General features: G+C 44.0%; 1 protein-coding gene across 2 annotated transcripts in view; it reads left to right on the top strand.

Moving 5' to 3' along the window:
* MYO5B (myosin VB) overlaps positions 1–13,491 on the top strand; it is a 148,148-nt gene that overhangs the window by 115,626 nt on the left and 19,031 nt on the right. The window contains exons 24-29 of one of the 2 annotated variants that reach the window (XM_030237205.2): positions 1,136–1,284; positions 2,036–2,155; positions 3,230–3,367; positions 4,944–5,006; positions 10,781–11,020; positions 11,798–11,895. In XM_030237205.2, coding sequence (XP_030093065.2) covers positions 1,136–1,284; positions 2,036–2,155; positions 3,230–3,367; positions 4,944–5,006; positions 10,781–11,020; positions 11,798–11,895 — 808 coding nt within the window. Of the gene's footprint in view, positions 1–1,135; positions 1,285–2,035; positions 2,156–3,229; positions 3,368–4,943; positions 5,007–10,780; positions 11,033–11,797; positions 11,896–13,491 lie in introns of both variants that reach the window. The other variant, XM_030237204.2, reaches the window with a different exon arrangement.

The raw sequence follows: 13,491 nt of genomic DNA, 5'->3' as shown, positions 1-13,491 counted from the left end.
TGTTAAAGCATTTCATGCAGACAGTGTGGGAAGCAGAGGAACTGATGGAATAGGGAATAGCTGTGTCCCAAGAATAATTAATAAAGGATCCAAGGGGCAGCACAATTCACATTATTGAGCTGTGGCAAAGGATTTGTCTGGTGTGACACAAGCCTGTGAGTGTTTTTTAAAAGCAGAGACTTAGCTGACAAGTCATACATAGGGGAAGCAATCTGGGAAGATCCCATTTCACAAAGAGGACTCTCCTGCATGTATTGAGCTTTTCTATTTTTTTGTCATCTTTTTTAGCTTTGTTTTTGCAGCAGGATTTGCAAAAGTCATCTTGCTGTGGATGTAAGTACCACTGCTCTCTGGTACTTGTGAAGTGCCTTTTGCTCCTAGCCTAATACAAACCAAAGGAATGAAGATAACATATTAAGAAGAAACTTGCTGCAAATATTTATTCATTCCTTATAGGGTGCTTTTGGAGCATCTAAGATGGGAGAAAGGAAGGGGAGAGGGTTGGTTTGTTGTTCCCCCTTTAAAACAACACATGGGCTACATTTGCCTCGTTCCTTAGGAAGAGAAGGGAACAGGTTTGCTTCCAGAGGGGAGTTTTCAACAAATAACTGAATTTATTTGGATATAAACTTCTTTGAACCTCCACAATCTTGCCATGGTGAATGGTTGATGATGACATGAGGAAGAGCTGCTGTTGTTGATTTGCACCTATGCCAAAGCTGCTGGTAGGAAGCAGGCATGGAAGTTTTTAAATGCAGCAAGTACCACCTTTTCAACTCAAATGTATTTCTGTACTGTGCTGGTCTGTTCTTAAGTGGGTTTATGGCTTGACCCATGGGAGCTGGAGCTGCCACAGTTAAATGATGGTTTGTAGGCACTGGAGACTTCTCTTTAACTCAAGGCAAAGGACTCCTCTGCAAGCAGAAGAGCTCAAGCTGTTTCAAATACTGAGGAGACAAATACAGATTGTAATAATCTCTAAATATTAGTGAATACTTACGTGTATTTTAAAGGCTCTTGGCAGAGAGTATTTTGTTCATTAGTGGTTGTTGTTGTTCCACTTGTTTACAAGGAGCTTGTTTCACAGCTAAGTTCATAAATTCTTTTTTTTTTTTTCTCCCTTCCTATTTTAAAGGTGAATTTGCACGAAACACAGTTGAGGAAAATATGCAGATGAAGAAAGAGCTGGAAGAAGAGAGATCTCGTTATCAGAACCTGGTAAAAGAGTATGCAAGTCTGGAGCAGAGATATGACAACTTGAGGAATGAAATGACTATTTTTAAGGTAATTAAACTGGAATTATCCCTATTCTCTTGTGCCCTGGACCTGATGCTGGTGCCTGGATAACGTGGGTCATTCAAAACATTTAGTAGACCTGCCATCCATGAGTGGGCAGTTTGTGCTGGATATTTCTAAAGATACCTATGTGCACTGGAGACAAACCAGTGCCTTGTGTGCCTTGCAAAAGGAGCTTGGCCTTCCATGCTTCTCTGTGAAATGCTTAGAGATGTCTGTGAACCTCAGCAAAAGATGGGCCATGCTTGCTGTGGTTTTGCTTTTGTCTTAGTGATGTTAATGTGTAGATGTTGGGTTAAAAAAGCAAACAAATATAACCTCCAGCAATATGACTTCAGAATTTCAAAACCCAGAGTTTTTAGGTTCAGCATTGCTAAAGTGTTAGAAAAACTGTTTAAAATCAGAGTGCTGCTGGATTTGATGGAAGGCTGAGTGTTTAAAGAGGGTCCTGGAGGGTGCTGTCAGCAGCACAACCTTGAGCTCAGATTTGCACGTTCACACTTACCAGGCATCTGGTGTCATGAAGAGCCTTTAATTCAGGCAGAATTTTTAAGCTGAGCTTCGATATCACTTTTGCACTTTGAAGTGTGAATTTTAAGGGTAGGGCATAAAAACTTAGAACATGTAATTCTCTGTAAGGTAACAACTATATAGTCACATATTTGCTCTAAAGAAGCAACACTTGGAGAGGAATCCTTAAACACTGGGTGCTTTATGTGCCTGCATTGTTTCTTGGCAGCAAACACCGGGCCACAGGAGAAACCCATCCAACCAGAGCAGCTTGGAGTCTGATTCCAATAACCCATCCATCTGCACCTCTGAGATTGGAGACACTGAGGATGTGATACAGCAGGTGGAGGTACAGCAAATGAGGAGGGAGGGCAGGGGAGCCCTGCTCTGGGTGTGATGGATGTGGGGTCTGCAGCACAGGGGGGCAGTGCAGGCTGGACAGTGAGGTGTGATGGATGAAATTGATTCCATGCAGTAGAAATGCCTCGTTAACGGTGTGAGAGGGACTGCAGGGTTGTGGTGCTCTGGCAAATTCTATTTGTTTGCAGCAATCAGGGCTCTAAAAAGAATACAGTGCTGTCTTTGGGCCATACCAGCTTGAAGACTGATGAAAATTCATCACAGCAGTTACACCCAGTGCTGATGGATCATGACTGTGTCGTGATCCCTCTCTGCAAGGACACCAGAATTCATTGGCCTCTTGCCCCAAGCATTTTCATTCCCATGCATCTTCACGGATACTTTGCTGGCCAGCACAGCCCTGTAATCAAATCAACAGTCTCCTAATGCAGAAAAGAGCAGCACAAATTATTCCTTGGCTATCAAGAATCCTATGGAAAAGGGAAATGTGTTTTTTAGTTACATCTGATAGAGCAGGCTGTGTTTTAAACTCCACTTTTCTGACTCTTGAGCACTTACGGGTGATCTTTTTCCCTAGGGTCAGCCCTACCCTTGCAGGACCATATTTTGTGTCCCAATACACACCTGCAGAAGCCCCTATTTCCTTCTGCTGGCTGCTGCATTATATTGCTTTGGTATTCTTGAACAGCTCTGAAAGCATTTTCTGAAGTCAAAATAATCAGTATTGACAATGCTTTGATATAAAATATTCCAGGTGTGGCAGTTAAAAAACCCCAACAAATAAACACTTGACTAAAAGGGACATTTTTTCATGTTCTTAGCTGCATCACCTTTTATCTGTTGGGCTGTTAAGCATCCAGTGATGTATCAAAACAAGTCAGGTATTTTACTGACATTAAAAATAGGTGTTTGAAATGTGGATTTGCTTTTTGGAAGTACATGTCTTTCTTAGATGCTCTTGTTCGTGGCTGGGGCTGATGTACAGTCAGGGTGCATCTGGCACTGTGCATGGGTACAGAACTTGACACTGAGGTCTTCTCTTTTTTTCCCTGTCCTTCTCTAGGAGATTGGGATGGAGAAAGCAGCCATGGACATGACCCTCTTCCTAAAGCTACAGAAGCGAGTGAGGGAGCTTGAGCTGGAGAGGAAGAAGCTGCAAGCCCAGCTGGAGAAAAAGGAGCAAGAGAGCAAGAAATCCCAGGCAAGAGGCATCTTTTCATGGATGCTAATATGTCATATTTGTAACTGGCTTTTCTTGATTGCCTGAGGCCACATGATTTAGCTTTGAGAGTGACAAGTTCAACGTAAGAGGCTACAAATCTGTCTGGAAAATGGAGATAAACTTTTTTTTGTCCAAACAGAGATAAACTTTTTTTGTCTGCTAAGGACAATTGGACAGGAGAACTGCTTTATTTATTTGTTTAAACAAACTGGTTATAACATTTAGGGCAGTATCTTAAGCTTCTTGAAAGCAATGAAATGTGGAATCAATTTTGGCACACATTATTCCATCAGCACTGACCCTGTGTCTCACGTGTGGAACCCTGCACGTTCAACAACCCTCCATTTTGGATCATTTCTGTTATTCAAGCATTTTTTTGCTGTCCTGGTTTCCCCCCATCCAGCAGTGTGTGGCATGAACTGAAAAGCACTTCACATACATATTAGTCAGGCTGGTGTCCTCAGTTTGGTTTTATTGTCATCTGTGTGTCTTGGTTAGGTTTTTTCCCTCAGTAATGATCATAGAGAGGAATACAGGTTAAAAGTAGTGTGGTAAATCAGAAAGATCAGGATAGATGTTAGAAGAATAGGTTCTTAATTTCTGATGCAAGGCAGGGATAGCCTTTTGCTGTATTCTTCCTTCCTTGTGAAAAAACCCACGAAAAAACTAAACAAAAAACAGCCCCAAACTTCCTAAAATTTTATTTGCTTGCTTGGAAACAAATTAAAACCATGTATATTTAAAAAATTAAGATTACTGGCAGCCCAGTGGTAACTCAGGGGACAGGAATCTGTGAGCCTGAAAATACAGCTCTCTAGGTTGTGGTGAGCTGACTTCTGGTTTGGGGTTTTTAATAGCAGATTTCTTGTGTGTGCTTTCCCTGCCATCTGTTGCCAAAGCTCTGTGGCTTGTCAGAGGCCAGAGTGTGGTATGAAACAGCAGTGCTGCTGTGTGCATGGTGTCCTGAAGCACTGGAGTTGCTCTTTTACAAATTGCTGGGCAAATGCCATCCCTCTTGGATACATATTTGGAATTCCTGGGGCTGCTGTTGCTTTGTTTGAGAATTATTTTCATTATTATTCTCCAGTGTGAGATCAGTGTACCTTAGAACAAATGCAGTAGGAGACTCAACAATATCATCAACAGTAATTATTTACTTGCTTCACTAGATATCCTTATTGATCACCCCTAGCAATTTGCAGGAAACACATGAAATGGGAGACTTCCCCAGCCTCTCATTCCTGCTGCAGGAAGATTAAAAACCCATTTTTCAACTGCTGTGTTGGAGGTTGTTCCCTTAATGACCGTCATTGTTTGAAAGCTGCAGCGAGGCACAGCTGTCAAGATATTAATGAGAGATTAAACCATTTTCTCTTGGAGTGTCCTCTGCCCCACTGGTGTTGCTGGGATGCTGTCTGATGGCAATTAATGACATTACTATGGCTGAGCTGGCCAGCAGGGCTGAATGCTGATGCAGACGTGCCCAGCTACTCAGTGCTCTATGTCAGTTCTTCTGCCTGATCCTAAATACAAATTTACTCTTTAATCTGCACAGGTAATTGAAATAAAGACTGAAGTGGCTTCAGAACATGAAGATTTTGCATACAACACCTTGAAGGTGAGTGAGAGGCTTCTCCTTAGTTCTGTAACCTATTGCATGGCTACAGCAGCCCAAACAAATGGTGTGAACCTGATAATAATCCAAAACCTGCTGTAATCAGCTCTGCTAGAGAGAGAAGCTGGAAAACTGTAGCTCTCCATCATCTCCTGGGCGTGGGATGGGGTCACATATGTTTCTCTCTGGGTGACATCTGTTTTCTGAGTCATCCATGGAGGTAACAAACCCACTCGTGGTGAAGGGGGCTTTTTCCTTGGCAGGTTTTCCCTCTGGGACTTTGTTGGGCTCCCTTTGACTGCAGGTCTCAGCAGTTGGCTTTGCAGCAGGTGTAAATTCTTATGGGCTGTTTCTTATTCCAGGCTCAGCCTCTGCTTCTTAGCCACCTTCTGTGCTATCCCAAGGTGCCACTCAGGTCAAACCCAGATAAATCTTTGGAGTGATTTGAGCCTCCTTAAATGGCTCCATCTCCCAGCAGAAGTGCTGGCTGACCACAGTCATCCTGTGTCTTCTCAGTATTGCCCTACCCTAGAACATGTCTTGTCCCCGAGCCCAAAATCCTGACAGTTTCTGTCCCCATCACTTTCTCCCTGTGACAATCAGAGCAACTGAAACCTCCTGGGCTCCTACTGCAGCTTCTGTGGGTTCTATCCTCCTGCTTTAACTGTATTCAAACACTTCTGGCCTTTACTGTCTTAGACCAATTTTTATGTCCTGCTTATCCTCAAAAAACCAGTTCCTAGGATAGCGTTACTAAGGGAAAGTTTTTTATGCTATTGTTTTTTTCAGTGCAGACCTACCTTTCTGATGTTCCTTCTCTCCCTATCCCGTTAACAAATACTGCAATGCAACTGAGAAGTCCGGAGGAACATATGTTTTCCAGAATAGCATGATGCTAAACCATCTGTCAGTAGTAATATCAATTTTTCCTGCTGCATCATCTCCTCTGAAGGATGCAAAAAAAAAAAAAAAAAAAAAAAAAAAAAAAAGGCAGAAATTAGAGATGGAAAGTATGTCCAACCCTCACTAAGCCCTTAGAGTATTAGTAGATTTTTGTGACACTTAATTATCCAATTTTATTTTTGTAGCATGATATTAGTGTAGTTCTGGCTAAATGTGCTGTTTGTGGTGGAGGGAAACCCCCTGAATTTTCTTAGTACCTTTTCATAGCCCTTGGAGAAGAAGCCTGGCAAGGTCCCTGTCCAAGTGTCCTCCAGCTGGTTAAATATACTTGTGGAAAGTTTAAGTTTCTTGACCCTGAAAAGCAAAGTGGAGTTGCAGTTTGGAAGGGGGAAACCCAGCAGATGAGAGCCATCACTTCCTTAGATGGCTTCTGGAATTCTGACTTCTATATGAGCTCACAAACTGTGTTTCCTTCAAGGTTTAACCCTGGAAGTTCAGAGTAGAAATACTAATTTTGGATTTTCCTACTTTCTGCACACTGACATACTAGTATTCATAGTTCTACATATCTAACAAATTTAAAAAACTTGTTAAATGTTAAATTTTTAACAAATTTGCCAATTAATGTTAATACTATTTCATAAGAATAGGTGGCATGTGTTGCTAAAAATGCAGGGTTTTTTTTACTTTAGTCTAAAATAGATGGAAAATGAACCTGCAGGGAATTCACATTCCCTGTAGGAGTGTTTTCCTGAGAAGGACCATTGAAAAAGACAGACAAATACAGTACCCAGCTGTTCTCCCCACATCTGAACACAGGACACAGCCTGAAGTCTCTGTCTGCAATGCAAGTGTGACTTACTGCTGATTTTGAGGGCTTCTTTTCCCTCCTTCCCCCTTAACAGCTGCTTCCATGCCTATGACAAAGCTATTCTTCTCTTTCTCTTGCTGATTTATATCTCAAATATTTGTACTATCTCTGGCTCCTTAAAGAGTTTCTTGTGAATATGTTTATTTTTCATTTTTACCAGCTTAAAAAGACTTTATCTTGGGGAAATAGTCTGAGGTGCCTAAGAGCTCACACAGGGGATAGTCTTCCTGTGGATGCTCTTGAATGGATGGTGAGGTACCAGTTAGTCAGCCAAGGACAGAAACATCTTCCCCTGGACCAGGCTGCTCCCACCTAGCCTTGGACACTTCCAGGCATCCAGGGGCAGCCACAGCTGCTCTGGCACCTTGTGACAGGCAGGGCCTCACCACCCTCACAGCCAGGAATATTTTTCCTCCTTTCTGATCTAAACCTTCTTTCTTTCAGTTTGGACAAGATGACCTTTAAGGTTCCTTAACTTAAAAACTATTTCCTCACTATTTTAAAGTAAGATTCCATACTTTTATGCCCCATTTCAGACATTTTTGGCACTCACAGCCCCTCAAGCAGGACAATATAAGGTGTGGGTGCTACTGGATGGCTGTGCAGGTTTGGCTTCTGCAACCAGCACATGGGCTGATACTTCATAGGTGGCTGCTGTCCTCCAGCTTGGTGTCTTGGTGTAATTATTACTATAATTATTCCTGTCATGACACCCATGATGGCAGGGATTTCCCTTTGGATTTAGCATCTGGTGGGGAGCCTGTTCTTGATGCAGATTCTGGTGAAGAGAAGTGAGTGAGGCACTGTTCTCTGTTAGAGAGGCTCCTCTGGTTTTTAGTTTTGTAAGATTGAAATGTGTGAAACCTGAGCTAACACTGATAAATGTACAGGCAGAAGTTACCTGTCCTTTGGAATGGAGAAATACATTTCTCAGGAGATGCTGTCCCAAAATACACTCAGCCAGATGTTTGGTTAATCATTTTCCAGGAATGCAAAACAGGGAGTAACATCCGTCAAACATGCCAGTGAAAAATGTGTTTTCCCTGTTTTTTCAAGCTGGGAAAGTGGCAGTTGGAATGAAAGCACCAAGGAGCCCTTGCTCTGACTCCGTGTTCCTGAGCAACCTGTAGTGGCAGCTGTCCCTGCAGCTGGACTAGATTGCCTTTAAAGGTCCTTCCTAACTCACACATTGTAGGATTCCAAGCAGGAGAATGATGCATAATTCAGTTTCTCACTTGTTTTATCCCTTTAAATTGGCCACTCATCATAAATGAGCTGCATGGAGGATTTAATTTTCTTTTCCTGCAGAGTACCAGAAAAGGAGAGAGGGGGCAAAATCCTGGCATGGCAGTGCTAACCTGTGACTTGGGCAGGCTCACACTTCCCCCAGCACTGCTCTGTAGGCCCTTTGCTAAAGAGTGAAGCTATTTCCATCACCATTAGTGCTCGTGTACCCCTGTCAGAGCTCTTTAACACTGCATATGTTGGGACAAGTGTGAGTTCAGGTTCAGTGCATTCTGACTGTAAAATTTTTTGGTCAAATTTATTTGTCAGATATTTGTCAAATAAATCAGCATGACTGGTCTATGCTGAAGAAAGAGCATTTTCACTTGGCCAGTAGAAATCTCTTTTCCCATCAATAGCATTTTATTTTAGCTTCTGATCTTCCATGACAAGTGCTGATGCAAAGGGTGAGTGAGCTGGGGACAGGAGGTCTTTTAACACTGCTCTGTGAAATCCACAAAGAAAGGAGCAAGGAATAAACTTAAATGTAAATTTTGAAAGGAGTGTGTGGTAGGGGCTCTTGGGGCAGGGTTATTGGGATTTGCTTTCTTTCCTGGTCCTCCTGACTTTGTTTCTAACCAGAGCAGAGCTTGAAATGACCATGCCTTGGAGTTAGCAGTGTGGCTGACCCATTACAAAAAAGAGAGGGAGAAAGGGACACAAAGAGGAGGAGGACAAAGGTTAAGAAAAAGGAAAGCAGAAGGTTAAGAAAAAGGAAAACAGAGGTCTTATCCAGCAAATAACAAACCCACAGAAGAGTTATTTAAGTAGAAAACCAAGTAACTGCCTTCACCGTCAGTGAGGGGTGATGTAGCAGGAAGAGTTACACCCAGTTTGATACCAATTCCCACCATGCACACACTTCCAACTCCTGCTTTAAACACCAGCTACAGAAAAGCCCATGTCTCATGCCCATGTTTAATGTGGGATTAACCAGAATTGATGGATCTAAGGCATTTCTTATCCTTTTGGTTTTTTCATGACAGATGGTGTAAAGTACCTGAATATGCCCCATTATATGATGGTGTCTGTTCAGCTAGGAGCATGCTGCCCAGTGCCAGATCAGCTATTCTGCTCACACCTCTGCTGTGATAAACCATGCTATTTATAATTTGTAAGGATTTATAATTACAACACCCGTTTCCTATGGAAATGGGGTTTACACAGCTGTGCTAGCTACACACTGTGTAAATTGTATAAATTGCCCCCATCCCCCCCAGCCATTTTTGGATTCATTAGCCTTACTCAGCCCAAGCTGATAATGAAGCAGAGATCCCAGAGATAGGAGGGATTGTGAAAGGAAGCTGTGGAAAGGCTCAGTAAGCAGCAGGGAGATGAGGCACATGGGTGACAGTGGGGAATGATCTTGTGCTGTTGTAGACACTGGAGAATCCACGTGGATGGGGGTTGGTCCCTAGGAAAGAGGCGACCCCTCATCAGACAGCAGACTTTGCCAGATCACGTGCAGGGCAGTTAGTTTGCACAGTGTTGACAAGGGTCCTGTCAGGGTTTGGTGTTGCCTGGGAAGTCTGGGCGTGTGGGGACAGGAAGGAGCACTCCTGGGTGGCACCATGCAGCAGCCAGAGGTGCAGGGTCATGCCAAGGCAGGTGGGTTGTTGTGAACAGGACTCCAAGGAGTTTGGCTCCCAGCCAGTCTGTGACCCACAGCAAAGACTGGTTATGGTTTTTAAGGTTGAAGAGAGTAGATTTAGCTGGAATATTGGGAAGAAGTTCTTGGCTGTGAGGGTGGTGAGGCTCTGCTGCCTTGGATCCCTGGAAGTGTCCAAGGCCAGGCTGGACAGGATTTGGAGCCACCTGGGCTAGTGGAAGGTGTCCCTGCCCACGGCAGGAGTTGGAACTTGATGAGCTTTAAGGTCCCTTCCAACCCAAACCATTCCATGATTCTGTGATTGCACCGTGTACTGGAGCAAACCTGCTCTTGACCCAGCAGGGATTCTCCAGGTGGGTTTTAGGTGGTGGCAAGGAGCTGCCAAATGTTGTGCTGCCACCTGCAAACAAAGCTTTGTGGTGACAGACTAAAATAAAGGCTGTCCTAGCTGCCAGAGCTCTATTCTGCTGTCTTCTGCTGCCATGCAAAAGTGAATAAGCCCTTCAGTTGTCTCAGTTAAGATGTTATTCAGGAGAATCCGTTGGCATCAAACTAGCACAGAGTTGGCTCTGCCTGTCAAATGCCAATGGCTGAGGAGACATCAGGGTGAGGAAATCCTCCAGCTATAAACACTGCACTGGGGTGGGGGAATTTCAAAAGAAGAGGGAATTCAGAGACCGGTGGCTCACCTAAGGGATGCCTGCCATGATGATGGTTTCAGCAAACCAGCATCTTCCAGCTTATCTAATGAATATGAAAGGTGAGCTGAATGTTGTGGGGGTTGTGTGATTTATTGATTCAGAAGGAAAAGAGGTGGAGGAGAAAAGAGCATGCTTAACTTCTTTAACAGCCTGCTTTTGTGTTTAGAAATAGTGTCAACAAATAAAAAATACCCTGGGTCACCCTGTAGTGTTGTTATTAAATAGCAACAGGCTGCTGACTAAAGCAAAAACCTTCCCTGAACCGCAGATGGCTGGGCTGGCAGCAAAACCCAGATCCTGGCTTGCATTGATCTGTAACCATCGATAACTGAGTCAGCCTAGAGGCATCTCAGAACAGGATGAGGCACCACAGTTTATTTAAACTGCTTAATGGCTTGGTGTTTTCCAGAGGCAAGAGCTGGAGTCGGAGAACAAGAAGCTGAAAAATGAGCTCAATGAGCTGAGGAAGGCCATTGCAGACCATGCCACCCAGAACAACTCCTCCAACGACGTGCAGGACGGCTACAACCTCCTTCTGAACCAGCTGAAGTCGGCCAACGAGGAGCTGGAGGTGCGCAAGGAGGAGGTGCTCATCCTCAGGTCGCAGATCATGAAGGCTGCCCAGCAGAAAGAGAGTGGGAAAAACATGGTAAAGGAGAGGGTAATGGATTTTCTTTTTTCCTTCTTCCCCTCTGTTGCTGGAAACTCACTGGCTGCCTGAGCAATGCCATTCCTGCTCTGGTGGGCAGGATGGCACAGCTAGGTTATGGGGGGTTGTGCAGGGATACAGGATGTCCGGCCTGGGGATGAGATGCAGTCCCTGGCATTTCAGACAGCCCAGGACTATCTATGTCATGGTGCTGCTGTAGGGTGCCTACCCCCATACCTGATGAAGATAAGCCAGCCCACACCACCCCTGCACCAATGTTTGTGGTTCAGTGATGTTTCACAGCAATAATCTTTTTCTGCAAGGAAATGGGGTGAAATCTAGACCAGATTCTGCTCACTTTGGGCTGGTGCAGCTGTAATGAGTTTCTTCTGACATGCAGGCAAGAAGGGAGCCTGTCTCTCAAACAGCTGGGATGGGATTTGTATTTCAAGCACATTCCAATGGAAGGGCACATTTTCCAGAAACTCAATCTTTATTGATTTGCTGTCTTATCTTCCTCAGGATTTTGGTGTGTTTTGTATTTCAGACCAAGCCAAGCACCCTGCTTATCCTCTTCCCAAGTTCTCTGCATCTTTCTTCCATCTCTTATCTCTCCTGCTGCATGTTGTGTGGATTCATAGAAACTCAGTAGAGTAGTGGATGCCCCAGGGATGCTTTTAATAGAATAGTTGAGAGTTGTTTGGTGTCAGGAGCTCATAGAGCTGGGCAGAGTTTTAAAGCAGGAAGTCTCATGGGTGTTTTGCACGTTGACTTTAGGAGAGCATCTCCCCCAATGCCAGCTGGCCCAACAGTGACCGGCACGTTGACCAGGAGGACGCGATCGAAGCCTACCAGGGCATGTGCGAGACCAACCGGTAAGTGGGGCACAGACCTCACCAGCATGGGGGGATTCTGTGCCAGAGAGGGACCCACACCAAAATCAGTGCGTTCCAGAGGGCTGCCAGCCTCTGGACTGTGCTGTGGACTCAAGGGTGGGCCATAAAGGTGAAACCAAGGACACATCTTACGGAATTGTAGAATCCCAGAATGGTTTGGACCAAAAGAGACTTTTAAGATAATCTAGTTCCTGTCAGATACTGAGTAGGTGGAAAAGCAAACGTGGAAGTGAGCAAAACTGGGTTTTGACTTTACTTCCAGTATGGAAATAGCAGGAAGACTAAGATTTGGGTTTGTATTTATATTTATATCACAGAATTCACAGAATCACCAGGTTGGAAGAGACCTTCAAGATCATTGAGTCCAACCCATGCCCTAACACCTCAACTAAACCCTGGCACCAGTGCCACATCCAGTCTCGTTTTAAACACATCCAGGGATGGTGAGTCCACCACCTCCCTGGGCAGCCATTCCAGAACTTTATCTCTCTTTCCATGAGAAGCTTTTTCCTGATATCCAACCTAAATTTCCCTTTATGTAGCTTGAGGCTGTGTCCTCTGGTTCTGTGAGTGCTGCCTGGAGAAAGAGATCAACCCCACCTGACTACAGCCACCTTTCAGGGAGCTGTAGAGAGTGATAAGGCCACCCCTGAGTCTCCTTTCCTCCAGGCTGAGCACCCCCAGCTCCCTCAGTTGTTCCTCAGGTATTTCATACCGTGTTGGGAAGATGCCACAGTTCTCTTCTGGTTTTCCCAGAGGCAAAAGCCCATTGTGGTTAACTGAGCTAACAAACATGATCTATTCCCTGGAAACATTCATATTATTGATTTTTTTTGCACCCAAACTGAGTGTCAGGAACAACTGTTTTATTGCCAGTTTACCTCAATGAGGATTAATACTTTGAATATGTCTGTCCTGACAGTAACAGTGGGCTGATATTGCCAAGCATTAAATCAGTCCTTACAGCTGCCCAGGAGGATATAAAATAATAAAGCAGTATCTTGCAAGAAGAAAAAATTATATGGATTAAACAGCAAGATATTATGAAAAGTAAATTTTTATTTTACTTCAAGGAAATTGAGGGGTTTATCTTTTCTTTTACTTTTGATAAATACAGATGTTTGAATCTTTTTCCCCCTAAATAATTTCTGTTCTGCAATGAAGACCCAGCCATTGTGGAATAATGGCTTTTAACAACACAATAGGGTTTGCTACTTTGTAGAGTGGTTGCAGAAGGTTGTTAACATTCCAGGCTGGGACCTTACTTAATGAGGATTTTATTCATACCTGTATGAATATGAGGAAGGGCCCATTTAAGAGGAGCTCAAAACATTGATGGCTGGACTGAGGCTCTGCCCGGCCTGTTCTGCCAGCTTTCACCAGATCTGGAGGCCTGGAGCAGTGGGGATTGTTGGGGTCCAGGACTCTTGTGACATTGGTTTCTCACCTGGGCACCATGTCTGGCTAAATCAGGACTAGTCTTTGTGGTTTTTTTTTCAATTTGCCTTTGAATATTTTGCTTTCCTGAAGTGAACTTGCTGATGAAATTTCTGCCCCTCCTGCAGCAGAGGTGAT

The sequence above is a fragment of the Serinus canaria genome, chromosome Z (genome assembly GCF_022539315.1).
Source record: "Serinus canaria isolate serCan28SL12 chromosome Z, serCan2020, whole genome shotgun sequence".
Lineage (NCBI taxonomy): Eukaryota > Metazoa > Chordata > Aves > Passeriformes > Fringillidae > Serinus > Serinus canaria.
Note: the sequence above shows the minus strand (reverse complement) of the source record. Positions and strands in the feature narration are given on the sequence as shown.